We start from the raw sequence: 26,636 nt of genomic DNA, 5'->3' as shown, positions 1-26,636 counted from the left end.
TGAAGGGCAGATGTCAGTTGTAACTGTACTTTGATAACTTGAAGTCTTAAGCACTGTTGTTTGTCCTTTGAGTTGAACATAACTATGCACATCATCTGGAGTGTTTGGTAGTAGTTTAATGGGTGTGTTTGTGACTGATAAGGCCACTGTGTTCAGAAATTCCTGCTGCAAACTTAGGAGGACAATACAGATGATTAAGTTTATTGAGGTCATGGCCTTTGTATCCAGAATACACAGCCCTTTTGAAAACAAAAATACAGATATTATACTGAATTGACTGAATACTGTTACATGTGATGCCATGGATCTTGAGAAGAGGCAGTGTTGGATCATTCATTCAGCATTTTGGCTGACAATGGTTGCAGATGCTTTAGTCTTGTTGTTTTCTACAGATGCGCTGGGCTTCATGCTAATTCAGGCTGTGGAGGAGCCACCTCCTCTAGTTGTGTAATTGTCTGTTATTTTTCACAACTGGGTGTTGCAGAACTACAAAGCTTTACCTGATCTGTTGTTTGAATTGCTTAACTATATATTTAGTAAGTTGTCTCCACTATTTAATGTTTTCAATCATTGTTAAAAATCAAAATACCAGGTTATAGTCCAACAGGTTTATTTGGAAACACTAGCTTTCGAGGTGCTGCCTCTTAATTAGGTTGTTGTGGAACATGACCATACGACACAGAATTTATAGCAACAGGGTTACAGTGTCATGGAGTTGTAATGATGTAATAAACAACTTTAGTTAAGAATCTCACAATACCAGGTTATAGTTCTTAAACAAATTTAGATTAAGTCTTTCATCTTTTAGAGTGGGATATGGTGGTTTAGGTTCTTTAATAAACCTGTTGGACTATAACCTCGTATGTGATTTTTAACTTTGTCCACGCCAGTCCAACACAGACACCTCCAGATTGTTTTCAGTCATGTTTTAGTGCTTCTCCAAAGGTTGATCCTTGAACAATACTGCGGGTAACATTTGAGAATGGACAAGAGAAGTTATTGCAGGCAATTCATAGGCTACAATTAGATCAAAGTGGAACCATTGGAGTGTAGTCTAACCTAGCTGGCCAGACTATTATTTGGTCAGTTATGTCAATGGCTGCAGACAGATCACGCACAATGGGGAATGATAAGTTTGCCACGGACAGGTGATGTAATTTGTCTTTTGAGCGCTATTTAAATATTATGACAAGGGCATAAAATTGATAAGACGATCAAATATGGGATCCGAGGGAAGGTGGACATGGATTTGGGAAGCCACGTCATGTTGAAGGACTCTGTAGATGGGGAGGTTGCTTGAAGGAGGGCTCAAGGATTTTTTTTGGAGTTGGAGCTGATAGCAAATTGAAAGGAAAGGGTGAATTATTCCTCAAAAGAGAGAACAATTCGTAATATCAGTTAACGTGGGAGACAAGGGAAATGGTTTGTTATCTGTTTATTGGGAAAAGAATCAAAGAAGCAAGAGAGAGAGATCTCATGGAAAAGAGGGGAAATAGGAGAGTAAACAGAACAACTGGAGTTTAGATGATGGTCACCTTTTAAGATCCTGTTCTTGTAAAATTGTCCATTTGGGTTGCTACCAATTTGGTGAATCTTTAAAACATTAAACCCTGAGATTAAATGGTTAAGAGTGGATAAGAAACAGAAAGCAGAGAGTAACGTTGAATGGATAATTTTCATACACAGGGAAGTAATATAGAAGTGTCCCCTAATGTTTGTTATTCAGACCATGCCTCTCTTTGATAGATGTTAATTGTCTGATTTAACTATGAAGAGCAGTATCTCAAAGTATATAGCATCAATCAAAACAGTGAGGAGATTAATAAACTTAAGTTACTACATGTCTGCTTACTTAGTGTAGAGAAATGTAAGTTGATGCATTTGGAAAGGAGAATGAAGAGAGGTAATGTAAACTAAATGATGCAGTATTGAAGGGTTGCAGGAGCAGAGATATGGGAGTTCACACGTACAAATCTTTGTCAGAACTAATTGACATGCTTTTCTTTAAAAAAAAAACAACCTAGACCTAAAACAGAACTTGTTGGAAAAGCTGAGCAGGTCTGGCAGTATCTGTGAAGAGAAATCTGAGTTAATGCTTAGGGTCTGAACTGTGTTCTGAGGAAGGGTCACCAGACCTGAAATGTTAACTCCGAGTTTTCTTCACAGATGCTGCCAGACCTGCTGAGCTTTTCCAGCAACTTTTGTTTTTGTTTCTGATTTATAGCATCCACAGTTCTTTTGGTTTCCATGCTAGATCTAATTTTATGAATTGAATAATTGAGTACAAAAGTAATAAAAATTAAACTGAAACATTCTAAATCACTGGTTATCTGGAGAATGTTGTCATTGTCTAGAGAGGAGGCCAAGACTTGAGAGGGTCTCGTAGAGAATTACTGAACTAAAGGGTATTGTTAGCTTTTATAAAAAGGCAAAGCTGTTTCTACTCCGTTGTAATGAGACAGATGTTTGTCAAAAGATTGAGCAGGTTATTACCTGGAATTTACTGCCTGAAAATATGGAGATAGCAGATTCAATTGTAGCTTTCAAAAGAGAAATGAGTTATCTATTGGAAAAAGCAAGGTAATGGGACTAATTGAGTAGGTTTTTCAAAGAGGCGCTACAGACATAGTGAGCTGAATGGCCCATTGTTTTTGTTCCCTTAGCAGTAAATCTACCTGAAATGGGATTTTTATTTTGTCTCTAATCAAAAGTGTCAGTGGTGGCAAGTATGAGTCATGTTTGCTGTTTACACCAAAATTGAATCGCACACTTTGAGGTCTGATCCCAGGCAGCCAACTGCATAAGACAGTATTGTGCTTTTAATGGCACACCTCTGATTGATGGGCAGTTTCTGTTGCCAACCAAACAAATGTGACTATTTAGTATGAGCACAACTTGTATGTGGGACCACTAAAGTTAATGGAGTCTTTGAGAGAGTTATCTATTTTTGAAGTTTTCAATTGTTCCTGGATATCTTTTCAGATTATAAAAAACAAAAGATTCAGCAGCCTTGATATTGGCACAGTTATTCAATAACTTCTATTTAGTATATTCTTGGGTGATGGTTGAACTAGTAAAAATGTATTTATTGCTTCTCTATAGTTTTAATTAGATATTGTTGGGCCTCCAATACCACAGTGGTTCCTGTGCCGCTCCTGTACTTGTGCTAGTTGTTGAATTTCAGGATTTTTGACCAGCAATCAAGAGCAGGAAAATTCAGAAATTAAAATGCTATATGAATACAGTGTGGTGCTTTGCAGTCAAGGAAGTACAACTGTGACTACACTTTGAAAGTAATGTAGGAGCAGTGATGTATGACCAAGTCATATTGCTGCATGACTTTTTGGGGGGTGGGGGAGGGGGAGGTGATCGTGATCATGTTCATGAGAGTTTGATGCTCATGCTATTACGAGCAGTCGGAGGTATTGCTGACAGAATTAAGAAGCCTTAAACAATATATCTTGTAATACGGATGGAGTAAGTGGATATTAATTACAACAGCAGAGATACTAATGGTGGACCGCTTTCTCCTGGATTCTGTTGAGGTTTGAGGTGTTATTGTTCATTCAGATGGGTGTAGCCATGGATTATTCAAATTCATCTTTGTGGCTTGAGGTTGGAGAGGCTTTTGGGGACCATGAGGGAAGTTACCTCTTGTGAAGTGCCCAGTCTTTACCTTTTTCTTTGTTGTGGTATGTATTGATGTAACTGGTGATCCTAAATTCCATTGATGATTGCAATGGAATTTAGCATTTTGCAGTTTGATCTCCAACTATAGGCTCCTATCACTTATTTGTAATGGTCAGTACTCTTGATTAGTTGAAGATTTTTGTCTTTTACTTGTTGGAGTTGGTCACTTAATTGGTAAAATATCATCTGTTCCCAGTTAGCACAAGTCTGATGTAACCTTTCTAAGTTCTGTTGTAGATCACTTTAGGCTCCTTTATCATTAGCAGAGATTCCCTGAAGAGCTTTGAACGGAATTAGTCTTTTCTGACAGAAGGAAAACTAACAAATGAAACAATCAAAATGGTTATGCTGAGAACATTGCTATGGGAAATTTGTGCAGGGATCTCATGGGCCTTAGAATTAATTTTCAAACTATGATGATCTTCCATGTAACCTAAGCCACTGGAGGATATCACTGGAACATAGGAGCACTTCGGTTCCATAACCCTTGGCACGTGTACCTAACAAAAGTGGACAGTGGAATTGAGTTACAGATTTGCCATTATATAATGGAATGTTGAGCAGGTTTAAGAGGTGAGATAGCATTTGTTTGCTCTATGTTCCTTCTTAACCAAAGCAAAGTTCAGCACCTTGGGCCTGATCCTTTTTTTTTAAATAAATCATGGCTGATGTTTGCCTCAACTCTCTGTCTTTGTTCCCATCTCCTGCTATAGCTGTCTAATAACTTTAACAATCTCAGTCTGAAATATCAGTAGATAACCATTCCTAATTATCAACAAATGCTGCATGAACCATGTTTTTGAGAAGATGATTGCAAATTGATGACCTTTTGTTTATAAAAATGCATACAGTACACACTCTCTCTCTCACGCACACTCTCTCTCTCTCTCTCTCTCTCTCTCTCACACTCACACGCGCACACACACACTCTCTCACTCACACTCACTCACACGCACACACACACTCAGACACACACACACTCACACACACATTCTCACACACATTCTCACACACACACACAGTTGAAACTTTATTGCTGGAACAGCACAGCAGGTCAGGCAGCATCCAGGGAACAGGAGATTCGACGTTTCGGGCACAGGCCCTTCTTCAGGAATGTGCCCGAAACGTCGAATCTCCTGTTCCCTGGATGCTGCCTGACCTGCTGTGCTGTTCCAGCAATAAAGTTTCAACTTTGATCTCCAGCATCTGCAGACCTCACTTTCTCCACACACACACACACACACACACACACACACACATTCTCTCTCTCACACACACACACACACACACATTCTCTCACACTCTCGCGGGGAATATGTTCTAAGACTTACTGCAGATGGTAGTGAACCTATTCATTTAAATGGGAAATTTACCTCCCTAGCAGCCCAGGATCCCTGGTTCTGTAATGTTCCATGTAATATGTTCGGGCCGCGGGTAACTAAAACCACGGAAGCAGACTCCCCGGATGTGAGGTTGCCCTCTACTGATTTACATTTACCCTTTCTGGAAAAATTTGATTCCTGATTTCAGTCCAAAATTGTCTATATTTATATTATTAGATTATGCCTGCTTGCTCTGGATTCCCTTTCCAGAGGAAATGTGCTTTTTATTGAACCCTACTAAACTCATTTATCAATTTAAAGAACTCATTCACTCATCAACATTTTTAAGCTCAAAAAAAACCTCTGGTTTTAAGCAGATTATTCCTCATAAAATAAGTCCTGATATCATTTTGTTGAAACTGCACTATATTTCTGTAAAGCCAGTACAGCTTTACTGAGATTTGATATCCAAACTGAAAGTAGTACTTCAGATGCTGCCTGACCAAAACTATGTAGCTAAAGTACCATATCCTGTCTTTTGTATTCCAGGTTGTGTGAGATGAATGCCAATATTTCATGTTCAATTACTACTTTGACAGTTCAATAGAATTTGTTTACACTGGAAATAATGGCAAATTGTTCCCATCAGCATTTCAGTAAAAAGGCTCCGAATTAAAAATGTTTTGATTTTGGTTGACGGTCCGGACCACAATCTACATTTTGGTAATTCAGTGCAGTGGTTTCAAACTTTTAGTTAAAGGTCATCCTTTTTGAGTTGGTTATTAATCACAAAACCTTATCTAAAATACATAACTGCACTGCCAATAATATGAGCAAGTATAAAAAATGTTCTAATGCTCTTCAGAAAACATATATAGCAGTTAACTGTGAGTGAATGTGTTGCTTCTCTGTACAGACTCTACCAACCCTTGGTTTAATTTTTAAGTGACCCTTCCATTGGAGGTGGCCCAAACAAGGTTCACTACATTGATCCCGGGTGTGGAGAGACTTTTCGATGACAAGAGATGGAATGGTTTAGGCTTGTACTTATTGAAGTTTACAAGAATGAGAATAGACTGTGTATTAGAACAAATAAGATTCTTAGAGGGCTTGATAGAGTAGATGCAGGGAAGTTGTTTTCCATTGTGGGAGAGTCATGATCTCAGAGTAAGGGTGACCCATTTAAGACTGAGGTAGAGGAATTTATTCTCTCTGAATCTGTGGAATTCCTTACTACAGACAATTATCAAGTCTGTGTTAAATATGTACAAGGCTGAGACAAAATTTCTAATCATTAATAGAATCATGGTTGTGGGGATATGGCACAAAAGTGAAGTTGGGATTTGTTAGATCAGTCATGATTTCATTGAATGATGGAGAAGACTTGATTGACAAAATGGCTTGCTTCTGTTCCTATGTCTTGCAGCCTTATGGTCGCTTGTAAATTAGACAGTTAGCTACTATATCCCATAAATGCGCTCAAACAATTAATCCCTTGCCACTCAGTGGAAAAAAAAGCAAGATCACGTCATAGATTTTGAACTATAACAAGAGACATAACCATGTTTAAAAGTGTCTATTTGTGTACTACAATGATTAAGTTATAGTTGGATGTAATCCAGAATTGTTCCAATTGGTTAAAATTGAAGTTTAGTTTTTAAAGAACTATTCTATCTATTCCTCTCTACAAGCTTGATGTTAGCATGTCATATGAGTGACACATTAAAAAAATTAATAAATAGTGAATTATTGTTTGAAAAGCCCTAGACGCAGACAATTATAGCGCTGTTATGGAATCTATAATTGCAAAGCTTAAATATTTTGGGATAGATTCTAATTAAAAAAGGAAACCGGAAACGAAGACTGAAGTTGAGATTAGAAGTCAAAACTTCTGGTTAAAAATAAAGAATTCAAAACCATCAGAACTTAGTAGATATTGATGATCCCACTGGTGTGGTATAAGTAGGCTGAAGAAGATCTTGAAACTCTGAAGAAGCAAATGTACATTTGCTGCAACTGTTTCTGTAACTTGAAGGTAACATGAATGGGTCTATGCCATTCAGACTGTTGTACGCAGAGTTAAGGGTGTTCTGCAGATGTGTTTAGCATTTTAGTTTAAGACCAACTCCAAGGAACTGTACTTGGTTCTGTGATATAGTCAGCAGTGGGATCAGACTTAGTCCGAGAAGAGAAGCTAATAAATCTTAGCGAGGAAGATGAAGCTTTGAACAACTTGATCTAAGATTGTTGAAGTGCTGGTAGTCTTACAATGTGTAACTTATAGTTTGTAACTAACTGAAATGTGCCTGTTAATTCATATTTAATTTGTTGATTGTTTTACAATATAGGTTAAAATAATATTTAGTATTTGCTTTTATTTGATGCCAGTATGGTCAATTTTTTAAAATTTAAACTATGAAATCACGTGGCCTCATTCTTTCCATAAATAACTGGAATTTCAGACAGTTCTGCCTTTCCAAAATCAAGTCTCGAATGAGATTTTAGCAAAAGGCACATGTAAATTGGTGGGAGCTACATTGTTATTAGCGTTTGCATTTAATTTATCATTCAATAGAAGCAATCTCTGGATAAAAATCTTTTAATTTCAGTATGTTTCATGTGAAACTTGTGACTGAGATGACTTAGCTTGTGAATTCCCTGCAATGTCTGTATAGACATCTGTTTGAAAACAGCTTGTTCAGGAGAGACGGGAAGGGCAAAAGAGTGGTAGAGACAAGGAATAGGGAAAATAAATTACATGCTAGTAATGCACATTTGTGCAAGAATATGACATGCTGTATTGGTAATCAGGATAGGTATTCTTTGCGTTTTTTTAGATTTAACTCTTGTTCTTTCTTGATTGTTTAGTGAGATATGGGTGTCACTGGCAAGATAAACATTTGTTGCTCACCCCTTCTTGCCTTTGAAGTCTGTGACTTGCTGCAACATTTCAGTAGGCAGCACAGCAGTTAAAAGGCAGTGGTATTGCAGTTAGAAACAAAGAAACTGCAAATGCTGAAATCCAAGGCAGACAAGCAGGAGGCTGGAAGAACACACCAAGCCAAACAGCATCAGGAGGTGGAGAAGTCAACGTTTTGGGTGTGACCCTTCTTCAGGACCTGTAGGCAGATTTCATTCCATAAAGCATATGAGTAAAACAGATGGATTTTTACAACAGTTGGCGATTAATTCACAGTCCCTAATACAGATAAATTTAAATTCCAGTGTTTTGAATTGTTTAAATTCTACCAGCTCCATAAGTGGGATGTGAACCTCAGTCCTCATGCATTAGTTAGCTTGTGCCTCTGGATCGGCAGTGCTTGTCACTGCACTGCTGGTTCAATCTGCCCTTCTGCATTTCTGGATCAAGGCTGCAAGTTTTGACACTTTTGTGTTGGGAAGGTGCCAGTGATATATTTCAAGGTTAGGGGCAGCTAGTTTGTGAGAAGGGGAAACTATAGTCAGTGGTCAAAGCCTCTTTTTTCTTAAATTTTCATTGCACTCAGCTACTTAGCATCATTTAGAGTGACTTGATCTGGACCTTAGAATCTGTAATGGTGGGGACCTCAAAGCTGAGTAGACTTGTCTAAATGTAGTTTCGCCTTTTTGCTTGCATTTAATTTGTCAGGCTCTGCTAGTTTGAGATTGAGGATTTTCATTTCATATGACTTTACTATGGAGTAAGACTGCAAAACTTTGCTGTGATCTGTTAAATGTGGGTTGCTTTAGCTGTTTCAGTAACAGCTTGTTAAAGAAGTACAAAACAGTCTTTATTCTTTAAGTGCAACCAGTCTTGAGTTCATACCCATTGCAAGCAATTTCACTTTATTCAAATTTTTGTATTCATTCATGAGATGAGGGCGTTGCTGCCCAGGTCAGCATTTATTGCTCATTTCTTGTTGCCCTTGAGAAGGTTTTGATGGTAGTTAAATGCCTTCCTGAGCTGCTACATTGTATTTGAAGTTTAATGTTTTCTCTAAGATGTATAACCATGCAGCGATGCAAACATGCCTACAGAGTCCATGCATAGAATGGCTCCTATAAGTTACTGCTTGCATGGCAGCACAACAAAACTTAATGCTAATTGTATACTAGAAAGAAAAAATCAGAAGGTCTGTTGATCTGATTGTATTGTTTTACTGTTTTTTTTAAGAAAAGAGGGAGACAGAAAGAAGGAAACCCCAGGAGAGATTGATGACAATTTGAATTAATCGTGTATTCATGCTGTAATTTGGTTAATCTATAGTTTTGGGGATTAATTGAATGCTCAATGTGTGAATATTATACACCTAAAATAACTAATGGATATCTGTGTTTTAACTAAACACACTCTCTGTTTCTGTTTCAGAAGTATGGTCAAGATTTGTTGAAGAAAATGCTTGTATGTCTAACTTGCAAAGAGCAAACTGAAAACTGCCATTGCTTCAGTACAGATAGCAATAATGGACAAGAACTGGATGTCCATTTTATGGAGATAGCACAAGTGGAGTCATGTCTACAGCTGGAACAGCTTTCTCCTTTGAGACAACAAAACTCCAAATATGTGGACCAACAGTTAGTCGATGCCAACCCTTCAGTCCCTGATGGGAATTTTTATCTAAGGGAATCTCTACATACTTCAGTAACAAATGAACAAAAACTTGGTGAAGGAATCTTGAACACTCCTATGTTGAGTAGCCAGGTTAAGCATTTGAAATCCACAGTAGTTTCAAGTGAACCAAGTGAGTATTCTTTGATTCTTAAAATATCTGTAACAGTATGTAAACAATACAACCTTGTTGAGTAGCTTTAAACCTGACAAAATTGGTTAAATGACTTATTTGTTTGTTTGTTTGATTATATGAAATGATAGTTAACTCTTCAGTCTATGAATGTTTCAAAGGAATCTTTGAAAGTCTGTTGATTAATATCTGCCACAGAATATTCAGCTTTGTGATTCTCCAGGAATTGTTGAAACTACCTAAAAGGCCATATTTTAATACAAATTTGGTGCATCCAGTAAAGAACGGCAGTTGAACAGGATCTAGAAAACAACACTGTATTACTAAAAGAGTAATGAGGGTAAAATTGAATGACAAGAAAGCAAGTTGGAAATATGCCAGCAGAAATATAATAAGGATGTCTATATATGCTTAAAACAGAAAAAAGTTAAAGTGTTGGTCTTGCAGCAAGTAAGATTGGGGGATTAGTAATAGAAACTGAGATGTCAAATGAATTGAACAGGTATTTTGCATTGGTCTTTTCTGTAGAGGATGGAAGTAACTTCTCAAATAGCTATAGATCAGGAAGTGGAAGGGAGGAAGGACCTCAAGAAAAATTATAATCATCAGAGAAGTGATATTGGGCAAATTGTTGAGCTGTAGACTGACTAGCCCCTGACTGACTAGCCCCTGACTTCATCGTGGGCTATTTGAAGTGGCTAATGGTTAATGCATTGGTTTTAATTTTCCAAAATTCCTTAGCTGTGGGGTAGATTCTAATGGATTAGAAATTAGTGAATGTAACGTCTTTTGGAAAAAGAGGGAGACAAAAAGCTAGAAACCAGAGGCCAGCTAGCTTAACGTCTATCAGTGGACTAATGTTAGAATTTATTGAAAACATTATATTACAGCACTTAGAAAAGTTGAAGGTAGTGAGGTAGAATCAATATGGTTTTGTGAAAGAGAAATCATGACTTTGTGATTTTTTGAGTTCTTTGAGGAAATAACACATGCTTTGAATATTGTAAAGTTACTGCATTGAGACTTCCAGAAAACTTTTGTTAGGGTGCCACGTCAATGATTACTGAAGGGAAAAATAACAGGTGCGAACAGCATATCGGAATATGTTCTGTTAGCTAGCCAGAGGTGAAGTAACTGCACGGAGGCCGGTATCCCATCACCAAGTAACCCTTTATTTACACGTGGGAGTCCTTGACACTGATCCAGCTTCCTCAGCCAGCTCTGAGTGAACAGAACTCTGACACTCCTGTTTATATCTGTCAGCCAGGGCTCCCTGATTTAGGCTATTAATCTGGTCCAGTCAGTAAACTCATATTTTGTAGGGTCCACCTGGCTGATCTTGTTGCAATCACGACAAGAGAATGGGCATAAATTGGTACTTTTCATGTTGGCAAGGTATTACGGATCATTGTGTCACAGGGTTCAATCCCGGGGCCTCAACTTTTTATAATTTATATAAAATTATTTGGATAAATGTACAATAAATATAGTTGCTGATAGGAAAACAAGTTGTGAAAAGGGCATGAGGAAGCAAAAGATATAGATTGTGAGTGGGCCAAGATGTGACAAATAGTGTATATCATAGGAAAATGTAAATTTGTCCATTTTGTTAGGAAGAGTAAAAGAAAATTATTGAAAGCGTGAGAGATTGCAGAACTCTGAGATGCCAAGGGACCTGGTTGTGCTAGTGCATAAATCACAGATCACATGCAGACAGAGAAAATAATTGGGTAGCTAATACAATGTTTTCATTTATTGCAAGTGGAATTAAATAATAAAAAAAAAGGAGGTTGTGCTTATACAGAGCATTTGTGAGACTACATCTGGAGTATTGTGTATAGTGTTGCTCATTTCTGTAGGGGATGATGTAATGTGTTGGAAGCAATTCAGAAGAGATTTATTAGATTAATGCCTTGAAATGGCAGGTTATCTTATCAGGAAAGGTTGGATAGGCTAAGCTTGTTTGGCTAGAGTTTAAGAGTTAAGATGTGACTGGACTAAAGCATGCAAGAACCTGAAAAACCTTGACAACAGGATGGATGTGGAAAGGATGTTTTCAATGCCAGAGAGTCTAGAACCAGAAATCATTAAATAAAAATAATGAGTCACCATACAGGAGTGATGAGAAAAAAACATTTTCTTACAGAGAGCCATCAATCTTTGGTACACTTTTTTTCCTCAAAAGACAGTAGAAGCTAATGATGTCAATGTTTTTAAGGCAATGGTAGATATGTCCTTGATAAGCAAAGGGATAAAAGGATATTAGTGGGGTAAACAGGGATGTGGAATAATTAGATCAGCCATGATGTTTTGAATGGTGGAACAGGCATAAAGAATTGATTTGGCTCTGTCCTGCTGTTAATTTGCATGTTTTTATATATAGATTGAATACTCAGATTCATAGCATTTGTTTGTGAACAAACGCACATCCTTAATTTCAAATTAAGTTTAATGTTAGAATTAAAAACTGTTTGAAGAATCTTTTAGTTGCTCCTCTGATTTTGTTGCAACTGGTCCATTGAAGTCTTGACTTTAATAGAGGAAATGATGAATGGAAACCTTATCAACTTACTGCAATTTGTGATAATACATTGTAATTTTTATTTAATTTCTTGATTAAGAACATTCACAAACAAAAGAACAAAATCAATTTCTGGAAGGTGGTGCAGGGGGATTTAGCACAGGGGATGTGATATTTGGGGTGGATCTTACTTTCTGAAGGGGCAGAATCGGTATTGGTTCCATTTGGAAGAAAGTCACCTATGCACCTTTTATAAAGTGGATGTGTCTTGGGGTTCATGGAGTGCTGCTAGGGTTCTATCCATTAGATTAGACTAGATTACTTACAGTATGGAAACAGGCCCTTCGGCCCAACAAGTCCACACCGACCCGCCGAAGCGCAACCCACCCAGACCCATTCCCCTACATTTACCCCTGCACCTAACACTACGGGCAATTTAGCATGGCCAATTCACCTAACCTGTACATTTTTGGACTGTGGGAGGAAACCGGAGCACCTGGAGAAAACCCACGCAGACCAGAGAGAATGTGCAAACTCGACACAGTCAGTCGCCTGAGGTGGGAATTGAACCTGGGTCTCTTGTGCTGTGAGGCAGCAGTGCTAACCATTGTGCCACCGTGCCGCCAACACGGTAGCCTCTTGTAAAGTTGTAAAAGATCTCTTGGCTAAGTTAGTTTTAATTTGGATCCTGTCCATATTTAGATTGTATTTCAATTACATTTCTCAGTAAGATCCCAAATTCTTTCACAAGTGGTGTAAATAATTCTTATATTCAGCCATTCTAGGCATCTACCATTAGAGCAATATCATGCTATTATAATTCTCCCATATCTTTAATCTGCTGCTACTAGCACAGCGTACCTTTTCTGGCTATTTAAGTAACTCCATCTCAAGCTTTAGAATCTAAAGAAGAAATTTGAGCTCACAACAGATGATAGCAGAATGAAACTTAAGACCATGAGATATAGGAGCAGAATTATCCTATTCGATCTATCAAGTCTGCTCTGCTGTTAAATCACGGATAATGTTTTTCTCCATTCCATCCTCTTTCCTTTTCCCTGGACTTTTTGATCCCCTTACCAATCAAGAACCTATCTCTTTCTGTCCTAAATACAGTCAATGACTTGGCTTCCACAGCCCTCTGTGGCAATGAGTTCCTCAGATTAATCACTCTCTGGCTCGTGAAATTCCTCCTCATCTCAGTTCGAAAAGGGTGTCCCTTCACTCTGAGGCTGTGTCCTCGGGTCTTGGTCTCTCCTACTCGTGGAAGAGTCTTCTCCACGTTCACTTTATCCAGGCCTCCCTATTTTGTAAGTTTCATTGAGATCAACTCTTACCCTTCTGAACTCCATTTGAATACAGACCCAAAGTCATCAACTGCCTCACATATGACGAGCCTTTCAGCCCTGCGATCATTCTTGTGAACCTCTGTACCTCCTCCAAGGCCAGCATATCCATCTTTCGATACAGAATGTATGTGCTGATATTGGACATTTTCAGCCTCCATGCCTGTACAAATATATTCCCCATCAAATCATCAGCTTGAGGGTTAACTTTAGCTGTTGTAAAATTTGCTGTCAATTTTATTGCTTAAATGTAGAAATTGGATGATCTCTCATTTGTCTATGTAATACAATAGGTTTGTGTTTGAAGATTTTCCACTGAAGACATTAGTCTGTCTTAAGGTTTGCAGACTGTGATGATGCTGCTTCTTTAACAAGATTATACTGTCCTTAGCTTTTTTTCTTCAGAGAGGTCATAAAAGCACCAATTCCAAAAGGTCTGGCTTGAATGGGTTTTAGGGCCAATTTGATTATAGCTAACAAATACTGCCTCAGGAAAAAGGCTTTCAAGTAAAAAAATACTTGTATGTTGAAAGTGGGATGGCCAGTTCTCCCAGCTGAGCTTTTCTCTAGTTTGGTTTGGTTTTATCAAGCAGTCGTTGTGAAGCTGCCGTACCTAAAGAAGCAGGTCCATGCTGATCCTTCCTCTCTCTGACATCTCTCCTGTAAGACCCTGTGTTTGATTTTTCCTTTTTTTTGCCAAGGACTGTTTATGGGGATTGTGGCAAGTATTTGGGACAGCATCATTAAGTTGGGATAATCTGTTGGGTTTTCAGATAGGTTAAGTTATTCTATATTATGTTCTCTTTGTTTGTGTTCATTTGGTAATCTGCAAATAAATTCTGTTTTGTTTAGAACTAAGTGGCTTGACCAGCTGCGTCAATCCTGGAATATCCACCTTACACCTGCTTAAAATAACTAGCAAAGTTAGGGTCTTGGCTGCTTTCTAGAAGTGTTTGAGGGGGTCTGGCCTGGTCCAAAGCACAGACACCGATAGCGAGTTTTGAGAAGATTTGTAGCTCAGGTTGAGGTTCTCACAAACCCAAACAAGCTGACAAAGCATATCCAGAAACCCTAGCCACTCTCCCCTACATTGAAGACATCGTGGAAATGACTGCCAGACTACTCAGACCCCTTGGCATCATGGTAGCCCACAAACCCACCAACACACTAAAACTGCAGCTAATGAAGTTGAAAGACCCTATACAGACAACAAGCAAAACTAATGTCATTTACAAAATACCTTGCAAGAACTGTAACAAACACTACATTGGACAAACAGGCAGAAAACTAGCCACCAGGATACATGAACATCAACTAGCCACAAAAAGACATGACCCACTCACTAGTATCCTTACATATATATATATGGATGAGGAAGGACACCACTTTGACTGGGACAACGCATCCATTGTAGGACAAGCCAAACAGAGACACGCACGAGAATTGCTAGAAGCATGGCATTCCAACTGGAACTCTATCAGCAAACACATGGACTCGGATCCCCTGAGGAAAAGAACAGGAAATGACACCAGCAACCTAAGGAAATCCAAACGTTTGAATAGAAAACGGGCTACACCACCCACCAGTGCTTCTTTCGGAGGCACACTGAAGATGTTACCTAGTATGGTGATGAAACATCTGTTATTGAATCTTGCAGCTAAGCGAACAAACCTACATCCAGAACAGAGATAGATATAAGTCATTCAGGCCCTTAAACCTGTTCTGCATTTCCAGCAGCATGCAGTTGATATGCATGTCAACTCCTATTTACCTGCCCTAGTCCTATATCACACTATTCTTAATTTTCAGTTAAACTCCCTGCAAGTAATAGAAAAACACAGCAGGTCAGGCAGCATCCGAGCAGCAGGAGAAACAATGTTTCGGGCAAACTCATCAATTCTCAAATTCGTTAGATGCTGCCTGACCTGCTGTGCTTTTCCAGCACCACACATCTCGATTCTAATTTCCAGCATCTGCAGTCCTCCCTTTCAGCTCCCTGCAAGTAATACCTGTTTAGCAGACCTAAAGACAGAACCTGTACTCTTTTATAAATATTTTGAGGATGGAAAATAATCCTTAGCAATGAGTTTTTTGGATTATTGGGCCATGTGTTTTATATATTAGTGTTTTTCGTTTTATCCATTTCTTTTCTACATAGAAGTGCTTAATTGCTGTAATGAGAACTATTTCGCAAGTTATTGCATTTTACTAATTTTAATAATCATGCAGATCTTGATTTTATTGCCAAATACAGTGTGGGGTATGTCTTATGTCAGTATTTCCAAAGCATTCTAGTGTAGGAAAAAAAAAACCTTATTTATTTTGCAGTAAGAAAATACCAGTGCTACCTATGGATTCTCAGTTTTAATGTAGGTTGACATACCAATATTTTATTCCTAGAAATATGGAACTGTTGAGGTATATCTTTCTCCATCTGAACATAAGTTAATGAATTTACCACCTGTCTACTGAATGACCAGTAGGAAACAAAATATTATTTAATCTGAAATAAATTGGAATGAGCCTTAACCAGCTTTAATTTTTTTTTGCACTCAGTTGTCCTTTCCAGTGATGAAGAAGATACAGATAAAATAGACTCTCGTATCCATTGCACCACGTTAACTCCAGAAATTAAGTGTTTACGTCTGGGAAGTAGACTATTGTCAACTGAGAGCAATAAAAGAGATTCTGAGATTGTTTCAGCAAGGCTGGAGCCAGAGAATATCAAGGCATGTGTAACATCACACTTACTAAGAATTTAAAGAACTGTTTTTGCATTAGAGACCTTTTAATTGTGTAGTAACGCCGCAGATAACTCGATTATTAACTTACATAAATATTTCATCAAATTCTATTATCATAGAATCCCTACAGTGTGGAAACAGGCCATTTGGCCCAACAAGTCCATACTGACCCTCCGAAGAGGAGCCCATCCAGACCCATTACCCTACCCTATTACTGTACATGTACCCCTGACTAATGCAGTGAACCAACACATTCCTGAACACTATGGGCAATTTAGCATGGCTAATTCACCTAAGCTGCACATTTTTCGATTGCGGGAGGAAACTGGAGCACTCGAAGGATATCTACGCAGACGTGAGAATGTAATAACGTATCTCTTCTCGTTTGCATTTTAAGGAATTAATTATTGTGTTCTGATATTTTTTTTTCAGTGTATTTTGTGCTGTCACAAAACAGGTATAAGTATATCCTGTTGCACACAGTTCATTACTTTTAAAAGCTGCTGTTCGTTTAGAAAGATTTATAAATAAGTAATACGCACAGTAAATTTCTTTATGATTTTAAAACCATCTATATATTAGAGGGCTTCACTGAAGACTTGTGACTGATATTTTGAGATTTCATTAAACATAAATCTAAAATCCGTAATTAAAAATGGCTATGCCTTCTGATCAGTGTTCCCTTTTTTTAAAGTGTAATTTTTATCTTCATTTTTGGGAGGCCAGAAATAGTTTAACTTTTGCCTTTGGCAAAATACTTTTGTTTGTATTCCAGGTATGAGGCAACTGGTCACCACCTGTTCCCAACATAAATTGCAATAGAGATCATAGTTTTATTCTCTATATTGATGGTAACAGGCAGGAGCTTTGAGCACCTGTAGGCAGACAGCTTTCAAAAATAGTGTTGCTGCATCACTGGTGTTAGCCAAGTTAACACCTAGAGACCATTGCTTCTCTGTTCATCTCAAACAGAGCCAGTGAAAATTAACATCCTATTTAGTAAATAAAAATTCAACAAAAAATGAAACGAAAGGAAAAACTTTGCCTGTATTTCATTAATGTTGTTTACATGTTGTGTTTAGGGTGCACATGAAGTAACCGAGAAGAATACATTATTAGATATGATCCAAAGTATGGACTATTGTTTGGAAAATAATTTTGCAATGACTGAAACAACAATGGATCTAGCATTTGCTGCCGTGCATATGGGGGAAATTAATGGAAATGAACAAGGATCTGTAAAGGTATGTTATTTTTATAAATGTCATTTTAATGTTTCAAGACCAGGGTTAATAGGGAGGGAGAAGTAGGCATATTGTCCATTGCATTTCATGTGAGAAAATATACAGTGTACCAAAAATGTACTTTGATACTGATGTTGTACTCTATACGCCCACTGGAGGCCCATAGTGAGAAACTTTATTGAAGCTTACCCTAATCATGGAGTACATTAGAGCATAGTTTACTTATTATTCACATGTTAGTATTTGCAATTAAAAGTTTTCTTAATTTGTAGGTTTTAAGCCTCTTCATCAATTCACCTTAATCATATTGCTGTTCTTCCCAACAGCTCTCAGGCAACCTATATATACAGCACTAAAGAATGAAATCAGAGCTATGTCAGTGTTGGTCATACTGGAAAACTAAAAATACTGAAGCCCAAATCTGGATTAAACTAATCTGCTAACACCATTTAGTAGTGAAGCTTCCTTTTAAACTAACGGACTTTGTGTTGATGGTACCTGCTGTAAACAATACAATGCAGTAACTTATCAGTGTTTCTTCAAAACTGCCTCAGCCCAGACTTTATCGATTAGGGTAATAGCAGCAAGTTCATCTGAACACTGCTGCTCCAAAGTCTCTCTCCATCCTAACATGGGAATGTGCTGTCTTCCTTCATTTTCGCTAAGTCAAAATCTTGGAACTTAGCAGCACTGTTAAGTGGTGTAACCACATGGATTGCAGTGGTTCAAGTAGCTTGCTCTCAACCATGTGCTTGAGGTGATTTTGGAATGCAATAATGCCAACAACGTGCTCACCCCGAATGTATTTAAAAGAAAATCAATTTTCTACTTATGAGGATGGAAACAAAATCCCAGTATTAATAGAATAGTAGATTGGTTTTGCTTAAGCGAAAGGGTTATGGTTTCTGAAATCCTGGTTCTTATTGGAGTCGGGTTATTACTATTAAAAAGGAAGACTTTGTTTGAGGTGAGGTATTTTGATTTTCTTTTGGCATTTAGAAAGATCCTGGGGTAATAAGAGATCAAAAAAGATCAGGGGCAGAAATGTTTTTGAATGTAAAGAGGAACTAGAATGATTTGGGCCACTTGTGAGCAAGTTGAGCTTGCATAACTGCTAGATTTTGAATCATGAAAGTCTATGCTTCATGTATCTTTCTGTTCCATCTAATAATATCATATTTTGAATATGTAACTGATTCTCAACTCTTTTTCTTCGGTCTTGTTTTGTGCCCAGACCGAGCACTGAGCTTAGTTTATATCACCATGTGCCTATGTGTATGACCCTATGTAATGCACTGTGATGGTTTATCTTTGCTGATCTTCCTCCATCTCTCTGCAATAATAATTCCAACTCCTTCAGTACCTCTTGTCTGTGGAACTGCTCCTGAATGGTTTCATTCTACTTGTCTGAGGTGTACCTTTGTCTTCAGCATCTGTGTAGTTACGTCCATATTTCCAAAGGTCTATTCTTTGACTCCATCAAATGCACTGCCATCTCTTCTCTCTATAGTTACTAATCTGCATTGACTTCCAGATCCTTAATTGATCAAACTTAAAATATTTGCCTTCGTCTACAATGCCCTCCACAACCTCCAACCATTTTACTTCTGCAACCTGGAGATGTGTGAGGCAAGTTTGTGTACACAGAGGGTGATAGGTGCCTGGAACATGCTGCCAAGGTAGGTGTTAGAAGCAGATACAATTGCAAAGTTTATGACACATTTAGAGAGACATATGAACAGGAAACGAATAGAAGGGTAAGGACCATGTGCAGGTAGATGGGTTTAGTTTAACATGGCATCATGGTTGGCACAGACAAGGTGAGCTGAAAGACCTGTTTGATGTTGTTCAATGTTTTAATTGTAGACCACTTAATCTGTAAATTTGTGTTCTTTCCCCTACCAACACTTAAGTTATGACAAGACACACGTTCCATTGCTTTCTTATTATCATTTGTGACAGGCAGGGGTTTTGGTTTGCATGGGAAATTGAAATGAACAATGAAATATGAATTCCCAAATTCTGGCTGGACCCAGTAGAAGTGAATTTACCTTCCTTACTGTGATGTAGCATCCTTTGTTAAAGCTCAGTTTTTTTGAGGGATTGTGTAGCTTTCCATATTGATGATTTGAAAGTTTTCTAGATTGGTTTGAATGTACAAGTGGTCTCCAATTTATGAATGCTCTTACAAAAGAGATCCCACATTACTAATACCAATTTTAAAGTCCACCATGCAAACATTTTTTCGTGTTTATGAACAGCTGTTTTATATTGCACTGTATTCCGACCTAGAGTATAAATTGACTTATGAATGTACTCAAGAATGGAATCCAGTTGTTACCCAGGAACTGCCTGTACATCTGTAATTAAATGGAGTCTAATCCAGCCAGAACTCGTTTTATGGCAGTACAAGCATATTTGAAATGTCTTTTTCATTTCTTTAATGGTTTTTGCTTTGTTTTTCTTACAGTTTAGTCGTGACAACATTGCAATATCCTTTTCAGGTAAATAATGTGTATTAGATGTGCTTGTAGATTAAATTAGAAATGAATACTTTTTTTACTGTTAACTGGAAGAATGGATGTTATTAACTAGGTGACCTTATAATAGTGGTATAGCGAAACATTTAAATAGCAAATGCATTTAATTTATTATTGTGAGATTTGAGACTTCTGTGTTTGAAACTCCTTTTTTTGCAAAGAAAACTCAGTGAAGACTTATTTTGTGCATTGAACAATAGAATAATTCTAGACAATAGAAATGGGTATGTTTCGAATTAATTATTTTTAAACATGCTATTTTCAAACCTAATTATAATTTTATAATATGCATATTGATACATGGGCTTATTAAACAGAAGTGCAAAATCCACGGTCAGTAAATTTTAACTGAGTTTTGCATTTATACCTAAATCTGTTTTTTAATCTTTATAGGGTTGGTTTTGACTTTCAGTATATTTCAATTTTTATCTTTTTTCTCCAGGGAATGGTTAAGCCATAACAATCATGAAACTGCCAGAGTTAGTCCATGACAAAAGCAGAAATTGCTGGAGAAACTCAGCAGGTCTGGCAACATCTGTGGAGACAAAGCAGAGTCGAGTGACCCTTCTTCAAGTTCTGAAAGAGTCACTGGACCTGAAACATTAACTCTGTTTTGTCTCCACAGATGCTGCCAGGCTTGCTTAGTTTCTCTACCTTTAGTTTTCTCCTGCTTTAGTTTCTGATTTTCAGCACCCGCAGTTCTCCGGTTTTATTGTTTAGGGTTCATCCATGGTCTGTAACTCCCTGATGTCTGCTAGAGTTGCTGTACATTTAACCTCAATGCTCAAGTTAGGTTGGGGAATCAGAACTGATATAGTTGAGGAGATAAGTTTCTGGGCCAAGAAGACGCTCTTTGATAAGCTGAGTGAATTGAGGTTGTACTGTCTGGAATTTAGAAAAATGGGAGGTTCTGTCACTGAAACCTAGATGATGAAGGGCTTCATAAGGTAGACAATAAATATGTCAGAGAATCTGAAACATAGGACAGTCTCTTGATAGGAGTCCATAATTTAAAACCGAGAGGAGGAATATTTTCACTCAAAGGACTGTCAAACGTTTGGAAATCTCTATCCCAGAGGATCGTGGATGCTTCATCATTGTTTACCAAAGCTTTGAATATACACAGACTTTTATCTGGGAAACAAAATCCGAAATTGCTGGAGAACCTCGACAGGTTTGGCAGCATTTGTGGAGAAAAAGCAGAGTCAATGCTTTTGGTCCAGTGACCTTTTTTCAGAGGGGGTAATCTGGGAATATGGAGAGTAGATGGGAAAGTGGATTGAAGGTGTAAAGTCCTGCCCGGAACTAACTGAGTAGAAGTCTGGCCTAGAGAGAGTGGGCTTACAGTCAGCTTTTTGACTGTTCTTGGGGGTACAGTGGCCTTAGCACAAAATCTTGGCAATCATTATTTTAGTCTATTTTTTTAAAGTCGTTGATTAACTTTGGGAGTGCCAGAGTCTTCTATTTTCAGTGCCCATGAATAATGATTATAATGTTAGTATGTTACTTCAACTCAAGATATGGAATTTGTCTTTTGTTAACAGGTCCTTGTGATATAAACCATTCATTACTACTGGATACCTTTCGCTTAAAGAAATACAGCCTGTTTGACACAGTCTGTGAGAGTCATTCTGTTATTTTCTTATGGTTTGCTGCGGATTATATAGATGAACTTAACAAACTGTTACAAACCAGTTCTTCAAAACATGATTGTAAGTATACACTTGTTCTCCTATGGGATCTGTGTCCTTATATTTTTTTTAAACAATGTAATATTTTCCTTTTTGGGTGTACAACCTTTACTTTAAGACACATTTCTACTTTAAATAAGTCTTTGGCATAAGCACCAGAAGTTGTGCTGTGGAATTGGACTAGTTTCCGATTATACCAGCAAAGCAGGTACAAAATTTGACTGTCTGTTTGTTAACAGACCGATTCCTCCTAAGGCCAGGGAGTTACAATGGCTTAAAGCTACATATTTTTGGGCAAGAGGTGAGTTTTGAACTCATTCCACAAGAGATTTGTCCCAAGTAAATCTCACAACCCTATTCTAAATTTGATTTCCATAAAACTGGGGAGAAGTTTTTTTAAAAACTGCTGCAGCTCATATATCTGAGATTGTATTCAAGATTTTTTTGTACATAATCCACATTTTCAAAGTGGTAAGCTAAGTGGGAAAACTTATTTTGTTTTTGTTTGTTCCTGTATTTCATCATAGCTGTTTCTCTTGGCAGGTAATTGCAATGAATTTATCTTCATTCAACTTTTCAAACCTTTGCAAGCAACAGAAATAGCAACTTTGAAGAAAATCATGACTGATATCGGTGAAAAGAATGAGACTACAGACTTGTGTGATATCATGCCATTGGATGAAACTTATCAGCTACTGTCTAGATTTAGTTCTGAGCAGAGCTCCTTTCGGTCATTGTGCTACAAAACCTTACAAGAACAAATGGATATGGCTACGTTCTCACAGGAGTCCCATTTGTCTCAGGTGACTTAGTTGATTAAGACACATCCACAACAATTATTGCAGTTATACAAAAAATGAGGACCCTCTGAAATACTTGGGAACATCTCGGCTCACTTGAGGCTGTAAGAAGCTAATAAACCAACTTGCAATTTTCCACAGCAGAAGGAGGAGACAATTAATCAAATGTGTTGTCTTCTTGATGACTATCCTGGTCTTGCCACCATGGAGAGCTATTTGAGACCCTTTACCAAGTAGGAGCCACTTGAGGATTTCGCTCCCCCACCGCAGGTACTCTGTCAGCACTGGGAATCCATGCCACTTGGAGCAGCCTACCCATAGGCTTGGAAAACTGAGGGCCCTGCCAGAGGTGAGGAGTCACCCCTGAAAAGGCCCAACAACAAAATGCCTTGTAGAAGTCCGCATGCTTACTGGAGTCTGTATGACTCTTGCAAACTCTCATACTGACCATTACCTTCTGCACTGTTCTTGATCTGGGACCTACAATAGTTGCAGCAGTGGCAACCATCCAGCTGGTACAGCTGTCACTGAGGAGCTCCTGACCTCTTGAATTTTTGCTTTCAGTGTTTTGAAAACCTTGATGCCAGGCAGCAAACTGTCTGTTAGGCATTTTATTTTGACTGGGCTCCAAAAAAACACCCTAGTGGTATTGTCACCAGCTTTCTAACTGGTGGGTAGGGCCTGTGTTGCAACCATTTCCCTTAGTGTAGAAAGCACTAATTATTGAGAAACAGAGTTCTATACATTTTTCTGTTAAGTGAATTCTGGACCACTGAGATTAAATTTACTTTTGTGTTTGCATACTCTGGTTTTAACTAGCAATATTTAATGTGTATCAATAATTTTATTAAAACTCTGAAGATCAGTAATATAACTTTCTGCACATTTGCCTCAAATACTGATGAATAAAGTGTAATGCAGTTGATTGCAAGTACATTTAAAAAGTGCTTAATAGAACTTAAAATATTTGAATATTGAATTTGCATGATTTTTGTGCCTTTTTACCATCTAGACCTGAATATACCAATTGCACTGAAGTAAATTAGAAATTGCCATTTATGCTTTACGAGAAACAGCAATGCAGTCAGCTTCAGTTTCTGCTCCGTTAAAATGAATTCTGTTGGCATCTTAGAAATGTACTATGAACTATAGTGTGGTAAATCAGTGATCTTGGCAAAAAATCTGTAATGCAGAATCTTCCTGAACAAAAATAATCTTCAGATTTGCATTTGTCTTGTTCTGCATTCACCTCCTGTAGGAAGAAAATGCAAGCTCAATGACGTCAAATAATTACACCCTGTGTCATATACGAAGGAAAGACCAGTATATGGTTTCAATTGCTTCAAAGCAAGAGAAGGAGAAGCACATATTTAAACAAAGTGGTCCAGTTCAGAAGTAAGCTAGTTTGTTATTCATGTGTAATAGTAAATGTGCTTGCATAATTATTCTGTCTATTATGAGTGTACATGAATATATATTCTCTAAACTCTATTATTTTATTTGTTCACAATGTGAACATCATTGGCAAGGCTGGTATTTGTGTCCCATCCCTAATTTTCCTTTAAGATCAGTTTTGAGCAATTTGTGTATCTGATCAAATGAGTGAGTGAGTGCTGGCTTATAAGAAGCCATGATGTGGAGGTGCTGATGCTGTGATTTTTAACTTTATAAGAAGCTAGCTTTACTAATTATTTGGCACATTATGATAAATCTAATACATCCATCTTGACTGGTCTGGACTCAACTGTTATTCTACTATTGTTAGAATCTACAAAATAGATAATTTATATTATGTCTTTAATAATTTTGGCATATCTTAAGTTAATTGTAGGGAAATTAATTACTATCATGTAAGGGATAATCTTATTTAAACATACAAAATTTAAAGGGAACTTGATATGATCGATATTAAGAAGATACTTTCACTAGTGCAGGAATCTCAACTTAGGGTATCGTTCCAGAATAAGAGGCACTAATTTTAGAATTAGAATTTAGAGGTGCAAAGGAATGTCTTTCCCCAGAGAGTAGTGAATGCCTGGAATTCTCTATCCCAGTGTGTCATGAAGACTGGATCACTGAACGTAATTAAAGAAGGTAGATTTTAGAAATATCACAGAGATGACAGCTAGACTAAGCTGGTACAGAACAGGAATTGAAGTCTGGTGCAGATCAGCCATGAATTTGTTGAATGGTGAAACAGATTTGAGGGACTTAATAGCCTAATCTCTCCCTATTTCTTGCATTCTTATGTGTTCTATAAAATACGTAGGATTTTCTGTGGGCTAGACGTGTCTAATTTTGCTGCCAAAGTTCTAATTTGACATTTTATTTTTGCTATTATTTTTGTTTTTCTTGTTCACTCTGTCTTCAATTTAATTGAACATCTTGATGAAAAGTTCAGTGGGAGATCTTTTGTTTCGGGTTTTATTTATATTGCAGCATATTTTTCATATAGTTTTGGTGATCCAAACAGTGCACAATAACAATCCATTTCTATTGTACCCTAACATTGGAAGCCATTAATGATCTCCATGAAAAACTATTGTGATTGTACTCTACCTCCCTGTTTCTGAAGAATCTTGATTAATATCAATAGGTGATACTGCTGCCACACAGCACCAAGGACCCAGGTTCGATTCCAGCCTTTGGCGACTGTGCAAACTCCACACAGAGATTCTCCCCATGTCTGTGTCGGTTTCCTCCCGCAATCCAAAGATGTGCAGATTAAGTGAATTGGTTGTGCTAAATCGCCCATAGTGTTCAGGGATGTTTAGGTTAGTTGCATTAGTCAGGGGTAAATATAGAATAATAGAGCAGGGGAATGGGTCCGAGTGGGATACTCTTCGGAAGGTCAGTGTGGACCTCTTGGGCCGAAGGGCCTGTTTCCACACTGTAGGGATTCTATGATTCTACTCGGGACAAGTTAATTTGAGTCACATTTTGTTAATGTTATATCTCACGTTTGTCACTTTCACATGACCAAGCATTTCTGCTGGTGCAGGATTGGGTTGAACTGTTGAATTCTATATTTCTTGCAAAGACTGACTCTACTAAGAAGTACTTCTGAATGATTTAGTTTTTTAAAGTGGCATGTTTTGAAAATGTTTTCGATAAATTGTAAGCAATTTTAATGCTCACAATATAGAGGTTTTTATACAAGGTTGAAATTTCTATACAGCTGTGCTGGTCTGAGTATTTTCTGTTGTACAGGGCCATCAACTTATTATGTTTTTGGCTCTGCTCTCAGACCTTGGGAAATTTGAGTTTATAACCTGACCTATATTCTTTAATCTTGTGGATAACCCCAGCTATGAGTCCAGTATTTCCTGATGGTAGAGAAGATGATAAGGCTAGGTTGACTAATTTTTGGAAGTTTTGGAAATACCAGAGAGGGCAAAGAGAAAATGAGGAACGGGGAAAAAGGACTGAGGGAAGGCTTGAGTATTGATAGCGAACAAAGAGCTGGTCCACTTCCAATAGGCAAGAAGGGTTAAATTGCATGTCTGTAAATATTTGGAGATATAGTGAACAAAATTGAGAAAGTTGAAGCAGGAAGTGCTCAGGGGAATGTGACATTGTAGCGTCGATAGAAACTTGGCTCAAGCCAGAATAGGACTGAATACTTGACATTCTGAGTTATGAGGCAGGATAGTAGTCTTGATCAAATTGTTGCCCTTGAACAAGATGTAGTTCTTGAATTCAAATCTATGTGGTTGAAGGTGAGAAACAGAAAAAGAGCAGTGACCTTGTTGGGTATTTATTACAGAACTTCAAATAGTGGGGAGGAATTAGAGAGCATTTGTAGGCATTTGTGGAAATCTGGGGAAAAACAGGATTTTGATAGTTGGTGATTTAAATTACCTTAGGGTGGACTGGAAAATGTGGAGTGTAGCACACAGAAGTTGAGATATTCCTACAACAAATACAGAAGAACTTCTAGAACAATACATTTCCAGCCCTGTGGGGCAGCATTTGTGAAATAACACTCATAATATTGAGAATTATGTTAAGTTGGTA

At 37.7% G+C, this 26,636-nt stretch overlaps 1 protein-coding gene across 3 annotated transcripts in view; it reads left to right on the top strand.

The window, feature by feature from the left end:
* senp7 (SUMO specific peptidase 7) overlaps positions 1–26,636 on the top strand; it is a 115,314-nt gene that overhangs the window by 54,190 nt on the left and 34,488 nt on the right. For all 3 annotated transcript variants that reach the window (XM_087992684.1, XM_087992685.1, XM_043701122.2), the window contains 7 exons: positions 9,361–9,733; positions 16,157–16,329; positions 17,427–17,588; positions 20,059–20,092; positions 21,673–21,840; positions 22,363–22,622; positions 23,878–24,014. In XM_087992684.1, coding sequence (XP_087848810.1) covers positions 9,361–9,733; positions 16,157–16,329; positions 17,427–17,588; positions 20,059–20,092; positions 21,673–21,840; positions 22,363–22,622; positions 23,878–24,014 — 1,307 coding nt within the window. The remainder of the gene's footprint in view (positions 1–9,360; positions 9,734–16,156; positions 16,330–17,426; positions 17,589–20,058; positions 20,093–21,672; positions 21,841–22,362; positions 22,623–23,877; positions 24,015–26,636) is intronic.

Source organism: Chiloscyllium plagiosum, unplaced genomic scaffold, assembly GCF_037043375.1.
Source record: "Chiloscyllium plagiosum isolate Xiang-an unplaced genomic scaffold, Cpla_swu_hap1 HiC_scaffold_12, whole genome shotgun sequence".
NCBI lineage: Eukaryota > Metazoa > Chordata > Chondrichthyes > Orectolobiformes > Hemiscylliidae > Chiloscyllium > Chiloscyllium plagiosum.
The sequence above is the reverse complement of the archived record's forward strand: the minus strand, read 5'-3'. Positions and strand labels throughout refer to the sequence as shown.